At 31.8% G+C, this 22,048-nt stretch overlaps 2 protein-coding genes across 7 annotated transcripts; one reads left to right on the plus strand and one right to left on the minus strand.

The window, feature by feature from the left end:
• Positions 1-1,680: 1,680 nt before the first annotated feature.
• LOC145070472 (protein SHORT ROOT IN SALT MEDIUM 1-like) lies at positions 1,681-9,385 on the minus strand. 6 transcript variants are annotated; one of them, XM_079017412.1, is made up of 21 exons: positions 9,243-9,385; positions 8,846-8,980; positions 8,571-8,720; positions 8,266-8,457; positions 8,066-8,163; positions 6,619-7,143; positions 6,478-6,523; positions 5,563-5,655; positions 5,426-5,481; positions 5,170-5,281; positions 4,881-5,092; positions 4,736-4,799; positions 4,475-4,648; positions 4,270-4,300; positions 3,225-4,171; positions 3,055-3,129; positions 2,875-2,949; positions 2,398-2,787; positions 2,266-2,307; positions 2,118-2,180; positions 1,681-1,952 (listed from the first exon to the last, which is right to left on the minus strand). In XM_079017412.1, the coding sequence occupies exons 2-21, from the start codon at positions 8,942-8,944 to the stop codon at positions 1,863-1,865; spliced, it is 3,534 nt and encodes a 1,177-aa protein (XP_078873538.1). In that variant the 5' UTR covers positions 8,945-8,980; positions 9,243-9,385; the 3' UTR covers positions 1,681-1,862. The 6 variants fall into 6 exon arrangements, with proteins under 6 accessions (XP_078873538.1, XP_078873540.1, XP_078873537.1 ...); XM_079017414.1 differs by having other exon boundaries at positions 8,846-8,945; positions 9,205-9,383; XM_079017411.1 differs by having other exon boundaries at positions 9,205-9,383.
• Positions 9,386-18,943: 9,558 nt separating this feature from the next.
• LOC145066858 (uncharacterized) lies at positions 18,944-21,376 on the plus strand. Its single transcript, XM_079014112.1, has 4 exons — positions 18,944-19,941; positions 20,030-20,182; positions 20,260-20,509; positions 20,577-21,376. Exons 1-4 carry the CDS (start codon positions 19,096-19,098, stop codon positions 21,374-21,376), a joined length of 2,049 nt encoding a protein of 682 aa, XP_078870238.1. The 5' UTR covers positions 18,944-19,095.
• Positions 21,377-22,048: the final 672 nt, after the last annotated feature.

Here is a 22,048-nt window from a genome sequence, read left to right on the forward strand (position 1 = left end):
TGTTCACTGCGTAATATATTTTTCGATTTATATACATTTCTCATACACATTTAGTCCTTAATAAGTACAGAAACAAAAGACTTATTTTGAAACAAAAAAATATTAAGGAAAAAATGTGTACAAAAATATTAAGCACTAAATGTGTACAAAATGAGAAATATATATTACTCGATTAAGTCATTTTTCCGGGCTAACCTGGAGTAATCGGTCATAAGGACTGAATGTGTACAGTTTAACAAGTTGAAGGGGTAAATGTAGACGAAAAAAACTCAGTGACCAAATGTGTACAAATTAACAAAAAAAAAAAAAAAAAAAAAAAAAAAAAAAAAAAAAAACAACAACAACAACAACAACAACAGTGGCCATATATGTATGTGTAAAATGTATAATATGATAGTTTTGTTAACTACATAATTATGTTAGGCAAAATTGATGAGAATAAGTATACAAAAATATATTGTTAAATTTTTTTGAAAGGTTTTTAGAACAGTAGTTCATATATCATAATATTACATATTTTATTGTTAATGCAATCGTTTTTCTAGTAAAATTAAAATATGAGTATTTTTTATAAGACGGTAGTACGTGAAAACTATAATTTTTATTTACTATACATATGTTTTATAAACAAAATAGTTGTAAATATGTTTTTGTGTGATGTTATAAATAATGCAGAGAATAAAATTAAATCGTGTCCAAATGACTAATATCATAATTTTTATTAATTGCATATATAAAGATTAATAATCAACTAACTACACCACCTATGAGAGAGAGAGAGAGAGTTTCTTAATAAAAAAAATTAAAAATATATATATAAAGAAAATTTAATTAAAATAACAATATAAAATGAAAAAAATGTAAAAAAGTTTTTTTACGGCAGAATAAAAGGACTATGAAGTGAAAATTTTAATACCACGAAAACTAAAGTTTTCATTATTACGTTTGTTTTGAAAAATATAGGACCAATTGTGTAATTTTATTTTATAACTATAAACATAGGCAAAAAGTTAATTAGTTTGAACCAAAAAGTAAAAATAAACAAAATTATTTATATAATACCATAGAAATTACATTAGGTATCATTATTTAAATAAAGTCAATATATTTTTTAACATTTATTAAGATTGATTTGACTAAAATGGTTTTGACCATCATAAATGATTTCTACCATGGTGCCAATAGAATGCCCCATGACAAACACGACTCATTACATGTATACTCATATATTTTTCCCACATCCACCAACCAAACAACTTCAACGTTTTCTCCACTGCTATAACGTCATTGGTGTGTATTGATAGCCTCCCACAACATACTTTTATGTTCATTGATTATCTTATTTCCCACTTCGCCATTCAGACAACAAAGGAATCCTGGACCCACAAAATAAATAAAGTGCCTTGTGAAAGATCTACATCTTGGAAGGTGATCTTTTGCACATTTAAAACTTTTGTTTTGCAAAACTATTGACACGTCAATAGCTTTGACTTTGATTAATCAACTTGTGTAGAAGTAAAAATTTATAACAGTAACATCTGAAAGTCTCTCTTCAGCATTTTAACAAACACCATGAACAAAGACTGAAAACTCTCCCACCCACAAAAGAGGGAGTTTGAGGCTTCATTCTAGGCAACAAACAAAACCAAATTAAAGCAACTCAAAACTCCAAGTGTATAATTATATGAAACTCTTATGTATTATTAACTTGATCAATAACACTAACAAGTTTCGCATATCAATTGGGTATATGTTACATGTCTACATAACATCATACATACATCCAAAAGCAAATGCCTTCCAATTACACAAGAGTGCAAAAATGTCACAAAAATAGAAAAAAGAAGCATCAATCTATCACTTCAAATGTCAGTCATTTTCACCAGCTTATTATACAGAATTCTATCGTCCCTTCCAGTGTTGCTTTCCAGCAATGCACTTTGTACAAGTTCCTGACACATAAATACAAGTCAGGGATAAAACATTTGTGTAAAAAGTAAAGAAAAAAAAAAGTCATTGTGTTCTATTTTGGTCGTTTTTGTGATTCTGTTTATAACTATTCTCCTTTTTCTTAAACAACTTTCTATTGGATTATAATGGATTGTGTAGATATTTACCTTGACTTCTCTATGAGACAAGAAATTCCCCAAATTATGTATGATCAATCGCATATCTTCAACCTAAAGACAAACAAATTCAATATTTAATTTTTTATTTCCTTTAAACATGACAATAATGGAACTGAAATATTATTAGCAAACTTACCCTAATGTGACCAACACGATTTCGGTCAAAAAACCTAAAAGCCTGTTTCAAATTAAAAAATAAGAATGAGAATTAATTCAAGAAAACATTACAACAATGAGATTTTTTTTTTTTTTAAAAAAAAAAACATGCCTGTAAAAGTTCCTTGTCGATTATTTCTTTCTTTTTTAAATCCACCTTTTCCTCTTCCTCTTCTTCAATCTTTACTATGTTTTTGGACTTCAAATCTATGTCAATTTTCTCATTCCTTGTGTTATCTTTGGAACTTGCATCTGTCATATCTTCATCTTCTTCAAGATCTTCATCTGATTTTGTGTTTTCTATGTTTTCAGTAACCATGTTTTCCACTTTTGGAATATTCTTTTCATCTTTTTCTAAAATTTCATTTTCAACTGATTTGATTTTTACTTCAGAATCATCACTTTTCAAACGCTTTGATGTTTTCAACTTTTCCTTCTCAGAAACTTCTTCCAACTGTCTCTTTTTCTGGTTTCTTTTAGCCACAAATTTGATACGCAACTTCTGTAATACAAAAAACAATACAAGAAACAAATAAAAAATGGGAACAAAAATAGTGCATCATTAGCTGTTATTGATTTTAACCAAAACCTGGAGAAATGCTAAAATCCTTGAACCCATTTGATACTGAAGCATTTCATAAAATGTTTCAGCAAACAACGACAACTGCAAATGTAAATCAAGAGTAATCAAATAATTATTTTACTTTAAGTATAAAGAATTTAATACGATAATCATTCACAAAATAAATAACTGTATAAAGCCACTCACCTCAAATGTTGATTCTTCAACATCATTATCATCATAATCCAAGAGGGAATCCAGTGAAAGTGAAGATGAACGAAACTGTGACAGAAAGGGTAAAAATGTAAAATACATTATTCATTGCAATTTGCCCTAATTTTCAAAATGGAACTAATACATAAGTTAAAATCACATACTTTATTGCTCTCTTTTGTTTGGAGAAACAACCCAGGGTGTCTAGGAACCTCTTCATCCTTTTTATTATCTTTTACTTCTTTACCCTTTGTTTCACCTTTAACATCCTTCTCTTTTTTCACTTTCCCCTCCTTCAACTTCTCCTCAGTTTCCAGCTTTTCATTATTATCAGACTGGACAATAATACCCTTCGTTTTGGAACCCATTTTACCTTTCTTTTCACCCTTGTTTTCAATTTCATCTTTTTTCTGCTCAGGGACAACACTTTGTTCCTCGTCAATAGTTACTTCTGGTTTATCTGCCACTTTATCTTTAGCAACAACCTTTTTTTTTACAACCCTTTTTATTATTTTCTTTTTTACAGTTTTTTTCACACTTGTAAGACTTCCTATATCTGCACTCTTTGGCTTGATTTCAGAGCTCTCTTTCTCTTTGACAGGTGTCACTACTTCAGATTGTGTCCCTACATCTTCTTTCTTAACAGCTTTCACCACAGGAACCTTTTTTATAACTTTCTTTTTTGTAAGAGTTTTCACAGCAGGAGTATTACCAGTTGACTCTTGACTTTGACTTTGACCTTGACCTGCAACCTCTGTCTCTGTAGTAGTCTCTCCCGCTTTCTTGGAATCTAATAATGTATCAGTTTGTTTTGTTGTGTCTCCTGCTTTATCTTTTTTAACAACTTTCTTTTTTATAATTTTTCTGATAATTTTCTTTTTTCCACTACCAGTTTTCTTTTCTACAGAGTTATTCCCTTCGCCAGGTGTCTCAACCACATTTTTCTTCTCTATATCTACTGAATTGATATGAACTCCCTCATTTTCAGGTTCTTTGACTTTATCTTTTACCATTTCTTTAAGTTTTGATGCTGACTCATCAGATTCAGACACTTTCTTTTTTTCTAATTTTGCATCCTTCTTCAGATCTTTGGGTGTCCCAGGTTCCTTATCTAAGCAGAATCAATAGAGTTATAAAAGGTAAACTTACAATATTTTTATAAAAAAAAATAAGTAACTTTCAGGTATGATCATATCAATAGTTAGTTACCTTTCAAGCCTTCCTTCTTTCCTCGAGCTATCTATACAAACCAAAACATATGATGGAAGAAACAACTTTTAGTTTCAATAGATTGTAACAATAGGTTAGTTTCATCTGTCCTTTTTTTTAATTTATTTTTAAATATATATATATATATATATATATATATATATATATATATATATATGTAAAATATGAAGCAATAATAGTATACCTCTCTTTTAAGAGCATGTTGATGCTCTCTCTCAGCAATAGCTTTCTTGTGTGAAAGCCATTGATCCCTCCATGCATCTGCTGAAGGTAAACAATCTGATAAATCAGGAACATAGAGTACTGTGACCTCCTTATGGCTAAATATTCCATCTTTTTTAACTCGGTCATAATGAATCTGCAAAAATGGACATAATCAAATGATTAGATAACAAGAAAATCTAATTAATTAATTAGATAAACCCTCAAAACATTAATGGATTACCTCAAGGAAAGGATTCCAATGTTGGCAGTTTTTCAAATCAAGTCCTGTAAGGTCTTTGGCATACCTACATAGTATAAATCAATAAACTAGATAACAAGAAACTCTGCAGGGGTAAAAATGTAAAATTTATCATGCAAAAACAAACCTGATAGCAGTGTGAACAAGAGTGGATTTGTCAACTGAAGGATCATTGCCATCTGTGGTTTCCCACAAGCCTCCAATTGCCTTGAAAGTATTCCCACTTTTAAGACAAGCAAACCTAATCATGTTGCAAAAATGGGGAATTCGGTCTTCATAATCTCTTTCAGATGATAGCTCCTCTAAAGCATTTTGACTGAGTCCACTCATTAATACAATCTGAACAAAATAAGCAAAAGAAATTACAAATTTTATTCTCAAATTCAAGTCAGAAATCTCAAAGAGAAAATATATACCTTTGCATTCCACCGAGTGTGCTCTGATTTTACAGGGTCATCAACCATAGTTGTAATGGATGCCTCTTTCTGCTGAGTTTCTGTATCATCTCTAACAAAATCATGCTCAAAACTGTGTTAACAGAAACAACAATTTGTTAATAACTTTGGGTGATCTTTATTCTTTTAGAATGCATAACAAAATACATCCAAACCAATACCCTTTCAACCAGAAAATGGAACATAAGGAAAGAACATGAAACAATGGCAACCATACCTGACAGGAACATTCAAAGGAATTTTAAGATTCTCCCTTGACCAATTAACGATCACCTGTAGCAATTTAGAACTCGGGTTAGTGTCAAATAAAAAGAGCAAGGAGTAGTTGATGCAAAAGTATAAAATAAAACTAACCTTGGAACATTCTGGAGAAGTAAATAACCTAGGATACCGTTTGTCAATAGACAAATAGTCTCTTTCAAAATCTACTAAACTGGATGAATTAACCTGCAAAATGGTACTTGAACCTATCAGAAATACAAACAAGTGATAGGAAGCAAACAGTCAAGTGTCATCTTATCTTCCTGCTTTCAAGGCATTGACAATTTAGCCGTATGTCTCGATATTTTCAATTGATAAACACATCTCATTAGAGCTCAAGTCCTTATCAATCAAAGAAAGATGAAGCCAAAGATGAAGATAATTAGAACGCAACATCAATCTTGAATAAGTTCACCCAAAACGATCTTCAATCAGTATAATCCAATGATCTAGAAGCCAACAAGTGTCCTATAGAACGTATAGAAGACCATGAAATACCAAAATGAATAGAGGGTGTTCTGATGACAGATGAATCACAAAAGAATATGCCAAGAACAACAACAAAACCCAAGTCTCTAACGAATGGAATGAAGGGTAGAAAGGTTGTTTCCATAAATGACCTCCAACATATGAAACACAAGCCCACAATAATGAATAGCAACAAAGGGGGGAGGAAGAGGGCAATGAAGAAGAAAGCAGATGCTAGCAATATAAGTTGAAAGTAAAGAAGGGGTAAGAGTAAGAAGGTAAATATTGAAAGGAAAGCACAAACAGTGAATGCCAAGAAGTGCATTGCCAATCAAGAGAGAGAAGGGATTTGAAGTATAGCAATATGAGAGTGATAGGTGAAAAAAAAACAGTACTTTTCAGTACAAAACTCCAAATTTAACAGAATTGGGGAAGATTTGCTAGATAGAATTCAGTCAATTTACCACCTAAAACCCAAGAACAAGAAGAAAAAGGAAACTTGACAACAGATGAAGAGCTCATATGTGCCTTTTTTTTTACCTTGCAAACATAATCTCTGCGTTTTTCTTTAGCAGGAGAACGACGCCTTCACCATATATAACAAGATTAACACAACACAAGTTAGTCATGAAGGCTGCAAAAGATCGTATGAGAACTATATTTTAAGCAACAATCATCCACCTATGCAAAGAAGAAGAAGCTTCAATACGAGGTGGGGTCCGCTCTCGCTTTTTTTCAATAACACGTTTATTCTCCCTATCTCTCTCCTTTTCACGCCTCTCCAAAACACGTTCACGTTCCCTCTTTCTTTCTCTATCTCTTAAAACATCCCTATGAAGATCTTCAGCTCTTCGGTTAATTTCACGATTGTGTCCTTGTCCATGTCCTTGTCCTTGTCCTTGTGCCCTGTCATCAACCCTTGCATAACCACCACGTGCCACCATGGCACCTTGAGGTGTGCTATGAAGACCCTTTGCTGAACCGTAGTCCCTGCCAGGTGGCAGGCTGACTCCATAACCAGAAGTTGCAGAAGCAGATGTATGAGTATACACATGATTGTCAATGTTTTGTGGTGGAGCTGCTCCTAGGATTGATGGAGCATGTTGTTGTCCATGATGTGACATGTCATCCATTCTTCCAGTATAAGACGAAAGTTCTTGACCTGTGTGACGAATGGTAGTTGCCCTTGATAGATAATCAGATTGTCTGCCAGAAATGTTTGGGGACTTAGAAAGTGGTTGTCAATTGTCATGTAGACTGAGAAAGGAAGTAGTATGATACATATCTTGCTCCTCATTCATTGGTAAGTAGAACATAAGAGGGACATAGATGGTATGAAATCTCAGAAAAAGAATGTAAGCAAGAAACTATATATAATTAGACTAAAGGGTTGTTTCTTTTTTTTCTTCATTAAGTGTTGAATGGATAATGATGTCATCTGGAGTAAGTCAGTATGTGACTAAATGTTGTTATAAACGAAAACGGAAAACCGTTTCTTTTTTGGACCGAAGGGAACAGTCTGAATATGGAAAAGTGACCATTTTACCCTTCAGTCTACAAGTGATGTTGACTGTTTATTTGAAAATCATTATAAGTTGACCACGATAAGAAACTTTATAAATTGACATGATTAATCAATAATAACTTAACTTAAACACAAATAAGTTGAAATACAAAAGTTAAATCCAAAATATTGTGTGTTTGAATAGGTTTCAAGAGAAATAGGTTTTAATAGCAATAAAAAAAGATTCTTGAAGAAGAAATAAAAAAAGAAATAGACTTTTAAAAAGTGATAAAAGGGAAGAAGACGAGAAATGGACCCTGGAGAGAGAATTGGTCGATTCTTGGGAAGAACTAAGAAGATGAATGGATTTTAAAAGAAATAAAATTATTAGAGGAGAGTTTGGTTAGAGGGTAGCAGCATAAAAATTGAGGTCCTAAATCCTAATGGATAAAGACACCCTACACTCATCTAACCAATTAAGCCCATATGTTTATATTAAGTCAAAAAGAAACACCATTACATATTTCTCGATATTAAGTCTTGTCTCCATTAAGTCCATAAAGTCAAAAAGAAACAGCACCTAAAAGACATAAATCTGCATATATATCTTATGAAGTAGGTTACCTGGAACTCCCTTCAATAGAAGAAGATTGAAGTGTCTGAGTCTGTAGCAATTCCTTCCGTAGTGCTGATGCAGCATCCAAGTGACTGTATATGTCCCCCTATTCCAAAACCAAATTAGACATGATGAAACCCTAAATGTCATCAAGGGAAAATTTAAAACAAATAAATAACCATCAACATATATAAGTATGATACAAAACCTGATTTTGATGATGACCATAAGCAACTGAATCACCAAACCGAGCAGTAGGCTCATTTTGCAAATCTCGGGCAGAATAAACACCTGCCCGGGATCTATCCCCTGGTGAATAACCAGGAATCTCTTTTTGACCATATTTTTGACTAAGAACAGAGTAGTCACCAGATGCTCCACTAGCACTAGCACCAGATGCCTGCAGAAGTGACTACAAAGTTTACACTTTACATGCTATAGAGATTTATCAGAATCTTTATAATCTGTAATCCATGAAAAGAAAACTAATTCCCAAATTAAACGTTCACTGACCTCTAGGGCACTGCTGATTGCCACTGAACCACCATACACGGAAGCATATTGACCGCCATAATGAGTTCCAGTAGATGATGGATGGCCACTTAACATGGCTGAATGCCTTGAAGCCATAGACATCTGAGAGGCCCCGCCATCAGGACCCACCTTCACCCAAATCAAATCAAGAAGTCAGAAACATAAATCGAGGTTAAGGGCAAAAGTTACATGTTTCACCAACGAAAGATTGATATGGAGATAATTACAAATAAGCCTTCAATCGAAAACCTTACATTTTGACCATAAGCAGATTGACCAGAGAAGGATTGCTGCTGTTGCTGTTGCTGTTGCTGTTGCTGCCCATACGCGTTATTTCCTCTTGAAGGATACATACTTCTCCAAGAAAAAAGAAAAATTCAAAGAAAACCCTACACAAATTAAACATGTCCGGATTTAATTTTACGGGAGATATTCATTATAATGATTATCTCGTCACTTTGATGAATGGTGTTTTTGGTTGTAGGACAAATTAAGGTATGTTTTGTAACTCCAATTCCATGATTTGCAATTAGAATTGAAGAAATAATCAATCTGAATTTTGAAGTTTTACATTTATATCCCGAACACAAATTTCCATGCTTGAAAATATTACCCAAGATATTAAACTGGTATATAATGGGAATTTCATACAAATTGAACACCGACGACAGCGAAGAATTCACCGGTTGCCAACCAGAGCAAATGACATGAGTCGAAATGAGGACGTAGTTGACGTAGCTGTTTCTGGTGAGTGGTCCGGCAAGATGGTAGATTATGTGAATCGGGAGAAAGCTTGGAGGTTGGACTTTGGAGGCCTGGAGCCCTACCCGGGTTAGATGGGTTATATTGTACTTGGGCCGAATAAAGTTGGGCCTCTAATGTAGGTTCAGACACGGCGAACACTTAAACTGGTTTGACCGGTCTCGAAAAATAGACCCAAACCGGACCGGATATGGGACGGACCAAGCAGTCAAGGTCCATGTACAGATCTTAAGTTTAGGTTCATGTCGGCTGAGTCTCCGAGCCAACAGCTACTTTTATTCCCATTGGCCATTGGTCACTTTTTGGTTGTATATAGGGGTGTAAGTGAGACAAGCCAACTCGCAAGAAACTCGAGACCGACTCGGAAAATACTCAAAATCGACTTGACTTTAATCGAGTCGAGCTCGAATACAAAAATACTCAGCTCGTAAGGCTCGCAAGCTTAGTCGAGCTTAGTGTAATTTACATATATGTTATTTTTTTTATAATTGTTCATTTATAAGATATATGTCATTTCTTTATAATTATTCATTTATGACATATATGGTTGATGTTATATTAATATTAGGTGATTAATAGTGGTTTTTTTGGTAGTTTGGACATTTACATGTGGAATGTTTAATATTTCTTACTCAATTTAGTGATTTTTATTTTTTAAAATATTAGTCGAGCCGAGCTCGAGACTGTCGAGTATTTCACGAGCCCGAGCTCAAGCTTAAAATCAAGGCTCGAGTCGAGTTCGAGCCGAGTTTCGAGCTCGAGTATTTTAGTCGAGCCGAGCTTTGAGCTTGGTAGTATTCGGCTCGACTCGGCTCGTTTACACTCCTAGTTGTATATGAACTCTAATTTTTTAAAGAAAAAATTCAAAATTATTCTTTAAATACCTCTTACCTTCTAACCATATTTTATACCTCAAGGCTCAAATAATATACTTTCTTAAAATATCACATTATCTCTCTACAATTCTCTCATTTTTAGCGATCTTCAATTATCTAAATTCTCAAACAATCATAATATATACCATGAGGATAAGGTAGTACTACTGGTGTCGTTCCTCTGTTGAGTAAGAGCAAGCATGATTCCTGACTACGAATAAGAATCGTCTTTATCAGTTTTAACGAGTAGCAAGTCTGATGACATCCAGATGACCTTATTATAACAATTCTTTTTTTTATACGTGCAGCATTGCATGTGTATGTATTTGTAGAAGGGAAATAAACAAGAAATTGGTTGAGAATACATATTTTTAGTTCCTTTATTTGAGAGAAGGCATATATGAGTACAAGAAAGAAGAAAAATATGAAAATTAAAACTACTTCTCATTGTGTGCATGTTTCCCATTTATGGGACAAAGACAATACTCTTTTCATTTAACATTGTTTTTGTAATTTACATAAATGCACCAGCATGTTTTGTTTTTTGTTCTATCATTTTGTTAGTTTTGTTTTATTTTTAATACTAGTTTATAACCCGTGAGAACCACGGTTATAAAATTAATTAAACTTTCATATAAAAAGTCAAAATTATTAATTAATTATTTTAAATAAATTATTATTTAAGAGAAATTTTTTAGTTATATAAAATTATAATCGTTGATTTAAATAAATAAATGAAGTTATATCATCTTATAATATGTATTAATTTTATTTTATTTTTCAATCTAATATTATTAATTTAATATAATTAGAGTGAGAAAATTTAAAATTTGAAATTTAAATAAAAGAATAATTTATTAGTTTAATGTAATTAGAGTGAAAAAATTTAAAATTTGAAATTTGAAAGGAATAATTAATAGGTTGACAAATGGCATGATAATGAATATATAATATTAATGAGGTGTTCTAATTGTATGACACTTGTCAATAGGAGATTAAACATATTCTTTTATTAGAATAGGGATATCTCCGCTATTCAAAAATAAATAATAAATGTTTTAGCCCATATCAAGCCATTAAATAATTGTTAAGTGGTAGCATATTTTATCCTAAAACGAAATATGGTAATATTTCTTGTCTAAAAGCCACTTTATTGTATAACTAGGTTATTTTTATTTTATTTATTTTTTGAAACGAAAAATCTAATGTATATCTAAACTATGTCTAATTTCGCGTATGTCCCAAACAAGTCTTAAACACTCGACCTCAAAACAAACGAGGACAATATTTGATACCATTATAGTTGGGCTATAAGCCTTTGATGTATAACTAGTATTACACTAGTCACTTTTAAAAAAAAAAAAAAAAAAAAAGTTATAAATTTACACATAAGTTTTGTTCGGTCTAACAAAAATCAAGATGCATCAAGTATTGATAGAATTTTAAAGCTTAAAATTATTAAAAATATGCTACTTTACGAAATGATCTTTAAAATTAGTTAAACAAATGCTACATGTATAATAACATGAAGAGAAAACGTTCAGGTCGCAAATTGACAACATATTTAGAGGAGTCTCTAATGTAACAGGTTTTTGACAAGAGGCAAACGCATTGAAAGCTAAAAAAAAAAATGAAATAAAGTAAAATACTATTAATCTGGAAAACACATATTTTAGGAAAAGAGAAATTAAATATCAATGGCGAACCTTTTATTTTGTGGATAATGACTTGAAAGGGTAATAAATTTTCGATTTTGTTCACATTTAGTCACTCAATTTTTTTCATAATCTATTTGTCACTGAACTATTGAAACTGTTCACATTTTACCCTTATGATCGGTAACAGCCGATCATAAGGGTAAAATATAAACAATTTAATATTAGTATATTTACTATTAAAAAGGATATCGAAATTTTCATATTACACACAACATACATTTAGAAGTATTTTTAATATTATTATTATTTTTAATTTTTCTTATGTAACTTGTGTTAACATATACATACATATAGTTGAAAACATACATACGGTTAAATATACATATATATATATATATATATATATATATATATATATATATATATGGTTCATATTATATTACAGTTTCAAAAGTAGCTCCGTATGTAAAAATCTATTATAGGAATTCTCCCTCGTAGTTAGAAATTTTTTATTTTAATTTTTTCATTTTTAATGATTGTATTTTAAAAATAAAATAGTATAGTTATTAATTTGTCTATGAGTTTAAAACATCTTATTTTCATTAAAGAATAAAAAATGATAAAGAACAATATGGTATCTTTACTTTAAACATACACATAATGGCTTTTTTTTGACTAGTTTTGTTCAGGAAACACACAGAGTCAAATATTAACTAAAACTGCCCATCGAACTAACCAACAACATCTGAGAGAGGAAAAGAAGTTGATTATTTAATCAAACTAAGCAACAACATCAATTTTAAATCTATTATCAATAACTATTGGATTTACATTAAAAATGTCGTTTTCATAAAGATTTCAAGCTAACTTGCATCAACTAAAACATGAAGTTGAGCATCGATATTCAGATAGAATCAAAATACCCTATTGGTAGCCAATAATGTTAGATTAAGTGTCTAAGGTCAAAACTAAATTGATATAACTTTATGAATTAAAAACAAAATACTTTGTGGGTAGCCCTAAATAAGTAGAAATAGTTAGGAACAACTTAAGGAGTGTGATTAAATAATTTGTTTTTTATACCTTTTTAGGGGTATAATATTAGGATGACATGAAAGGGTAATGAACTTTTGACTTTTTTCATATTTAGTCACTAAACTTTTTTTTCATTATCTATTTGCCTCTGAACTATTGAAACTGTTCTCATTTTACCCTTATGATCGATTGTTACCGGCATAAGGGTAAAATGTGAACAGTTTCAATAACCGGTCATAAGGGTAAAATGTGAACAGTTTCAATAGTTCGGTGGCAAATAGATAATAAAAAAAAAAGTTTAGTGACTAAATATGAACAAAGTCGAAAGTCTATTACCCTTTCAAGTCATTGTCCCTTTGTTGTGATTCAGCTTCTTCCGATGTCTTTTGTGTTTCATCACTTTCATTAATGATCACTAGAAAAATAACAACATTAATTACAAAATTAATTTACTAAAAACATATAAAAATAGAACTCAAAATGATTTACAGATTTAACTTACCAAGACCTTCTGCCTTTTTCAGCTTTCAATAATTAATTATTGGGTTCGGACTACTAATGGTTGACGACTTGGAAAAGGTTAAGGTAAAGAAGTCTGGTTTTTATTGAAGACTTCTAATAATAACATAGAATGGTAATAGAAATATAGCCATTAAAAAATATAATTGAGAATAAATTGTCAATGATTAAAAAACTAGCTCTAAGACCCATGTATTACATGGGTTCATTTAAAAAAATTAAATAAAAAAATTCTAAACATTTGAAAAAGTTTAAATTTATAAGAAAAATTAGAAAAATATTGAATTATTAAAACTAAAGTGTTTTTTTCTTGTAAATTAAAAAAAATTAAATAAATAAACAAAAGAAACTAATGAAACTTTAATTTAGAAATGTTGAAATTATAAGGAAAGTCAATTATTACAACTATCCCATTTAATATTATGTGATTTAATAAAATGAAAAAAAAAAAGCATAAAATGCCATGTGGAGAAAATTTAATTGAAATTAACCACAAAACGACATGTGGCCAAATAAATGTAAGAGTGACATTTGGCAAAAAGATTTTCATTTATTAGAGAGGAAGGACTATATGAACGTTACAAGATTCAATCATTAATCGGATTCAACAATTATAAGAGTAAATTACTGAAATGGTCCTTATGGTTTGGTCAAAATTACAAGTTTGGTCCCTAACATTTTTTTGCACTCGGATCATCCCTATGGTTTGATTTTGTTGCGTTTTTGTCCCTTACATGCATAAAATTAGGGACCAAACGTACAATTTTGACCAAACCATAGGGATGAAAGACACAATAAAATCAAACCATAGGGACGATTTCAGTAATTTACTCCAATTATAATATAGTAGTGTTTGGTATGATCGGAATCGTATGATATTCCAAAAAAACACATCGGACGCGCATTGTTAGTAATTGATTATGTGTTTGTCAGATGCTCTAAAATAGCAATGTAATTTATTTATTTATTTATCAACATCCCATTTCATTTTCTGAATACAATATCGTATTTTCATTTTTTATACAAACATAATATTTACAATATACTCAATTATTTTCAATTTTTTTATTAAAAACATTATAGTTTAGAATTATGCCCAATTATATTTCAGAAATGTACCCTTAGCTTTGACATGTTGCCCATCATTTTGCAGGTTTGAAGTCAGACCGGATAGGAGGGAATTTAAAAATATAATAATCTTATTTCGAAAATATATCATATCACAAATAAGACGTAATGCCTCGACAAAGTACAATGTTGTTAGGATAAAGTAGTAGATATAAAACTACAACATATAAGGGCATCCACAATGCATGACCTCTTCAAGTGCTTATTATTTTTGCCAAGTCATATTCCCAATAGAATATATAGTCAGGATCTTTTGTGAACCCATATTTTCCCGCAAATTTTTTTTTCAAAAAAAAAGTGACTTAAAACATTAAGTCGGTAATGTAAAATTACATATATACATATTAGTCGAAGACATGACATTTCTTAAGTTCAAAACACCATGGAGTCAAGTACATCCACTCTTACAACACCAAGGAGAACTTTAAAAAACTACCCCAAGGGCAAAATGGTAAAGATACCAACCAAAAAGAATTAGGCCAACAACCTGAACACTAGGAAATGAATTTTATGCAGGTAACTTAACATTTCAGCACATCAACGACAACGTATTAAGGCCAGAATGCCTCTAAACATCATCAGGGGTAAAATGGTCAATGGTAGGTAAAATACATCGGACTCCATGAATTAACATTGTAAATACAATTAAAGATCCATAATTGCTTTAACTTTGTACATAAAATCTCCAGGGAACACACAACAGGACTGAATAATCCCTAAGGACAAAATGGTCCAAACCAGAACCAAAAATAAAAAAACCACCAAAGTGCTGCAACATCAATGAGTTTGAGTCAGAAGCAAAAAAAAAAATTACTAAGGACTTTCTTTCCTAAACCATCGGTTGGGAATAAGTATATTTCTTTTGCACAAAAAAGCCACTAAAAAGCACCGACAAATTTAACCCAATTATAACAATCTACTTTAAATGTACATTGCTTTAGTTGGGAATAAGTATATTTTTTTGCACTAAAACAGCCACACAAACAGTAGTTACAGAAATGGTCCCTTTGTGAGGTAGAAATTACATAAATGGTCCATATTTTAAAAGTACATTGCTATAAACATGAATATTATTTTATTTTTTTCAAAAAAAAAATTCAAATACACACATATACAATGACATAAATGGTACTGATTCAAACAGAAATTATATAAATAATCATTTTTTAACGTAAATTGGTATAATTCGGAAATTATTTTTTCCTACATAAACACAAAAAAACTTACATACATACACAATAACACACTAATAACACACTGGTACACACACAAACAGTCATATATACACACTTATGTGATGTTTTAAAGAAATGGTGCATGTTAAAGTAAATTTATATAAATGGTTCTTGTTTAAAATAGGTAACAGAAATGGTCCCTATATTAAAAAAAAAAATGCATAAAAGGTATGTGTTTAAAATAAAAAACCATTATTGGCCCCTATTTAACTACTATGTGCTTAATTCATTCTTCTGAGATGATATTTATAAAATAGACAAAATTACAAAAATGGTCCCTATGGTTTGCCAAAAGTCACAAAGTCAGTCGCTGCTAATAAAACTTGCAAAGATGGCCCTTTGACTGAATCTGTAAGGGTATTTTCGTCTTTTCAAGTATAAAGGGACTAAATTTGTGACATTTGATAAACCATAGGGTCCATTTTTGTAATTTGTCTTAAAATAATATAAATGATAGAAAATGAAGGGTACTAGATTGGAACTTTAGACCTCCTGCCTTTCTCCCTTAATCAACCAAAGCCTTAACCAACTAGGCTAGAGTCACATTTGATTTATATTTTCGAAAACTAACTAATATTATCTATAAATCGTAAATAAAATAATAATAAAATATTAAAAAAAAAACATATTTTTACAAAAAAAAATTAATAAAACAAAATATATTTTTAGCATATTGTAAAAAAAATACGAACAATTATTTGTTTTTTTACATATTTGTTTTACGTATTTAAAAAATAAGTTTTCGTATACTTTTAAATACATTAAAAAAACGTAATAACATATTATACAAAAATGTAATCCTAAAAAACATAAAAAAAAAAAAAAAAGTTTTTTGTATATATTTATTTTATGTGAAGTATGTTTTTTATATTTTTTTTATGTATTTATTTTATATAAATATGTTTTTTTTTATGTAATTAAAAATATATGTTTTTATATAATATGTTATTACGTTGTACTGGAATACAAAATCGGTCAAATAAGTTTTTGTATTGGCGCAATCGGTTTTCTAAAAACCGTTTTTCGATTTAAAAAATACATAAAAACCTTTTTTTTTAATATGTTTTGTCTTCTTTTAATTTAGTCAAAGAAGTTCTTTCCAAACCATAACTTGAATAAATTAATAAAAATAATAAGTTTATACAATTAACTTAATTTTTTATGTAAATATGCTTTTATATGTATTTAAATAATACGTTTTTATATAATATGTTATTACATTGTATTGGAATGCAAAATCGGTCGAATATGTTTTTGTATTGGCCCATTAGGTTTTCTAGATACTGTTTTTCGGTTTAAATAATATGTATTAAAAAAAAACATAACTTTTTTTTTTGCTGGAAAATGTATTTTTAAATATATAAAAAATATATTTTACAAAGCAAAATACATAAAAAAAAAAACATAAAACTTTATTTGTATATATTTCTTTATAATACGAAAAAATATATTTGTTTTATTAAAAAAAATCACGTAAAAATATGTTTTTGGATATTTTTATTATTTATATGTTTTAACGGGTTCTTACTATATAAATTAATTTTAGGAAGTAAAATCATAGGATTGATCAGCTGTGCATAGGAAGTGGAGGTCGTGAGTTTGACCCTTACCACCAATGGTCCCTTTGGTTTGCTAAATGTAACGAATTCAATCCCTCTTATACTTGAAAAAACTAAAATACCCCCACATTTGATGCACTAACGGCAGAATTTTAACGGAGTTAGTAAAAAGGGCTATCCTTGCAAGTTTTGTAAACTACAAGGACCATTTGCATCAAAAAAATTATAGGGGCTGAGTTTGTGATTTTTAGTAAACCACAGGGACTATTTTTGTAATTTTGTCAAATATAATTGTATATATTAGTTAATGGTTAATTGTATATATGTAACTAGGGTAAATTACACCGTTGGTCCCTCGTGCACATGCCAGAAAGCATGTTTAGTCCCTATTTCCAAAATTTAACTCGTGCAGTCCCTCGTTGTTATTTATCTTGCATGGTTAGTCCCTATGCACGTTAACTGTTAACTCCTTCCGTTTAAGCTACCCACGTGCCTTGCACGCAGGGGCATTTTCGTCTTTTCAGGGTTTTTATACATGAACCAGTATGGCGCGACTTCGATAACCGATCATTTCTGATTTCATCCTCCGTCGACCCTTAGCATTGCACGAGAAAACCCTAGTTTTCTACGATGGTGAACTGGAGGATTAGGCAAGAATGGGAGGAATACGACCTCCAAAGCTCATACGGTAAAATTTTCTACATTTTCAGTTGATCATCCATTATACGTTCCTAAAACGTAATTTTTTTTTGGGTTCGCAGCTGACAATCCAAGTATGTTCTCGATACGATTGAACTATGGTGGAGTTTTTACGAAGTTTCCAGGCCGCAAATACATAAAGGGGAAGATGAAATATATTGATGGCATTGATAGTGACTTGTTCTCGGTGCATGATATGGACGAGATAATGGAATTGCTTGATTGTGTGGAACCAGGTAAAAGTATTTATTATCATTTCAAACGACCAACCTGGGATTTAGATTTTGGGTTGTATGCTTTGGGTTGTGACGAAGATATAAACCACTTTAGGTCATACGTGTATGAACACAAGGTGATAGAAGTGTATACAGAGTTTTGGGAAACCAAGCTCCATACGTATCAAATGTCCCCAAACCCTGCAAAGATAAAGATACACGAAATTCCTGAGTCCCTTTGTCGTAAAAGCTTGTTATTGACATGGTCAAATTCAGGGGATTGTCCTAGTGAAGAAGCCCCTGTTTTTGAGAATGTAGAAACTATGGACGAACCCCCTAGTACATTACTTGAAACAACCTTGGAACAACCCCTTGTTACATTGAGTGAAACAGTTGAGTCAACCCCTGCCTATATACCAAGAATTGATAGCCCTTTAACTGAACCAATGATAGGAAGCACATGTCCTAATGTTGATGGTTTGGGTGATACATTTGAATGGTGTGAACCTTTTGGTGGGACTCCTATGGAACAAGATGAACCAAATAGTGAAAAAGCAGGTAAAGACAGTCAAGCTAGTAAAGACAGTCATGATAGTGATGACACTGAAGATAGTGAATACAGTCAAGATAGCGATTACATAGTTGATGAAGATAACTTGTTAGATGATCCAGAGGTTGATATGAAGAACTTTCACCTCAACATTGACAAAGAGGTGGAGTGGGTTGGAAGTTTTCCTGATGATCGAGATGAAGCAGTAGAAGGTGATGAAGAATTAGAGGTTATAAACACTGAAGAATTTGTATCTGCATCTTCATCAGATGAGGGTGAAGCTAGTAAAAAAAAGGAAGAAGATAAGAGATTTACGAAGAGCACATAAGAATGAAGCAGCTGCTGTCAAAGATCCATTTTACATCCACCAGACTTTTAGCACAACCAAGGAAGTTAAACAACAAATTTATCTTCATTCCATACAGAGTAGAAGGGAGTTAGACTTCGTCAAGAATGACAAAAATAGGATTAGAGTGGTTTGCAAAGGGACAATACCAAACCTTGGGATATTAGAAACAGATGGGACCAACAAAAGTAATGACAAAGTGGGACCAAGTCAAAAGAAAAAGAAAGTGAAAGATGGTTCTATTCATAAATGCCCATGGGTCCTACTAGTGAGTAAGTGGAAAAAAGACATTAACTGGACTGTTAAGACCTATGAAAAGCAACATACGTGCCTTCAAACAAGGAAAATTAGGGCATGTAACTACAAGTTTCTCTCTGAACAGATTGTTGACACAGTGGAGGCAAACCCAGAAATACCACTTAGAGCATTACGTGAGATGCTTGAGAAGAAATACCAACTTGGATTGTCAGACATGAAAGTTCATAGGGCGAAAACGAAAGCCCTGGAATCAATTAGGGGAGATTTTGCTGCTCAGTACTCATGTCTAAGAGACTACTTACAGGAGGTGCAGAGTAGAAATCCAAACACCACAGTCAAACTTCAAGTGCAAAGTGAACCATGTTATGCATCTGAGACCAGGGTATTTGAACGAGTATACATTTGTCTTGGTCCACTGAAAAGTGGATTTGCAGCAGGGAAAAGAGATTTACTAGGGCTTGATGGTGCATTCATGAAGGGTCCATACCATGGTATGATCCTGACAGCAGTGGTATGTGCATAATCATATTTTAGTATTTGATTAATGTTTGACCATAGTTAATTGTTTGCTTATTACTGTGTTTGACATGATAATTCAGGGTTTAGATGGGAACAATTGCACATACCCTTTGGCATATGCAGTTGTTGAAGCAGAGAACTTTAATTCATGGACCTGGTTTTTAACTAACTTAGGAGATGATCTTGGTTTGTATGCAAACTCCAACTTCACTTTCATATCAGATAGACAGAAGGTAAATAAATTTCTCCATTCATTTTCACATGCATGTTTTACAATTCAATAAGCAACTTCACTCTTTTGATGATTTAGGGGTTATTGCCTGCACTTGAGAAACTTTTCCCAGCAGCAGAGCATAGATATTGCCTAAGGCATCTTCATGAGAACATGAAACGTAAATGGAGGGGCAAGGAATTCAAGGATTGTCTTTGGAAATGTGCAACATGTACCACCATACCACAATTCAACAGTGCCATGGAAGAACTAAAGAAACTTAACAGTGAAGCATATGACTGGCTTAATTCTATTCCACCTAAGCACTGGTCCAGATCCCACTTCTCAGGTATATAATATTATGTTTATAAGTGTATAATTTTTAAATATAATCTAATACAGTTGTGTTTTATTAGGGAGGGCACATTGTGATGTTGTGTTGAATAATATGTGTGAGAGTTTGAATAGCAAGATAGTGAAAGGTCGTGATAAGCCAATTATCAGTTGCTTGGAGTTTATTAGGGAGTATATCATGAGGAAAATTGTCATGGTTCAAAAAGAAATTGATAAAGCTAATGGCCCATTAACTCCTACAGCCACTAAGACCCTTGAAAAAATTAAAGAAAGGGCAACACAGTGTAGGGCAGTGTTCTGTGGCAATGGGAAGTACCAGGTTACAAGTGAAGGTACTAATCAGTATGTGGTTAATATGGACCAGCAAACTTGTTCATGTAATAGGTGGGAACTGACAGGCATACCCTGCAAACATAGTATAGCAGCTATATGGGATATGAGGCTCAACAATGAAAATGTTGGAATACCTGAGACATGGGTACACCCAACTTATTGGCTCAAGACATGGAAAGAAATGTATGTCTTCAAAGTTGAACCTATTAATGGGAGGTTATTGTGGGAAAAAAGCACATGTCCTACCAAGTTGATACCACCAAAGTATCGTGTCCCTATTGGCAGACCAAAAAAAAAGAGAAGAAGATCTGCAACAGAAGATGATGGAGTGTCCACAAAATGGAAATCTGTAACATGCACAAAATGTGGAAATGTGGGCCATAATGGAAGGACCTGCAAGGGACAATCACAGACTGGGAATGGAACAGGAGAAGGTGCAGCAGGGAATACAACAGGAGAAGGTGCAGCAGGTAGCAGTGGTGGTGTACAAAATGGAGTTGGGAACAAAGGAAAAAGCCCCATGCTTTGAGAATTTGTAGTTTGGTATCATGATCATGAAGGATAACTATGTTTTTGTTAGGCATTTATTGCCATATTACTTTGTTGTTATGTGTTGTATTTTGATACTTTGTTGCTGTGTAGGATAACTATTTGTATGCCATAAGACTATGTTGTTATTTTGGATGTCCCTTTATGTTAATGGTCAATGGTTATCTTGGATATTTTAGAGTTTTTGTCCTTTTTAATTGTTATATTGGATGCTAGTATTGAATGGTATATTGCATATGTTGCAAATACCACATTTTCATTAAATTTGAACACCAACTGATAACACCACATTATGATTACACAATATATTGCAACTAAAATTGAAATTTTTTTGTTAATACAAATAACATTACAAAGAGTCTCCATTACAATATACACATACCAAAATACTAACAACTTCATTACTTAACCTACACTTTATATATAAGGACTGAAACAAAAAAAACCCAGCTAATAACTAGGTAAAGCTTCAATTTGCGATTTTGTTCTTCAAGTTTCATCCTAAACGCCATACAATCACAGTCCTGATCATAATCATTCACCCATCCTATGAACTTGCATAATGGTCCCTGAACCAATTAAAGTAGATGAAGAATAAGGGCAAAATTAGAGAAGACGAAGAACGAAATTGAAATCATTAACCTTACCTTTA

Source organism: Lactuca serriola, chromosome 8, assembly GCF_051521515.1.
Source record: "Lactuca serriola cultivar US96UC23 chromosome 8, Lser_US96UC23_V15, whole genome shotgun sequence".
NCBI lineage: Eukaryota > Viridiplantae > Streptophyta > Magnoliopsida > Asterales > Asteraceae > Lactuca > Lactuca serriola.

Bases quoted from the DNA above. Each gene is read 5' to 3' on its own strand.
- LOC145066858 (XM_079014112.1), top strand. From the start codon at position 19,096: ATGAGGGTGAAGCTAGTAAAAAAAAGGAAGAAGATAAGAGATTTACGA. The intron at 19,942-20,029 runs GTATGTGCATAA...ATGATAATTCAG, and splicing joins GTATGATCCTGACAGCAGTG to GGTTTAGATGGGAACAATTG. The intron at 20,183-20,259 runs GTAAATAAATTT...TTGATGATTTAG, and splicing joins TCATATCAGATAGACAGAAG to GGGTTATTGCCTGCACTTGA.
- LOC145070472 (XM_079017412.1), bottom strand. From the start codon at position 8,944: ATGTATCCTTCAAGAGGAAATAACGCGTATGGGCAGCAACAGCAACAG. The intron at 5,482-5,562 runs GTTAGTTTTATT...AAATTGCTACAG, and splicing joins CTTCTCCAGAATGTTCCAAG to GTGATCGTTAATTGGTCAAG. The intron at 2,308-2,397 runs GCATGTTTTTTT...AATTTGAAACAG, and splicing joins TCGACAAGGAACTTTTACAG to GCTTTTAGGTTTTTTGACCG.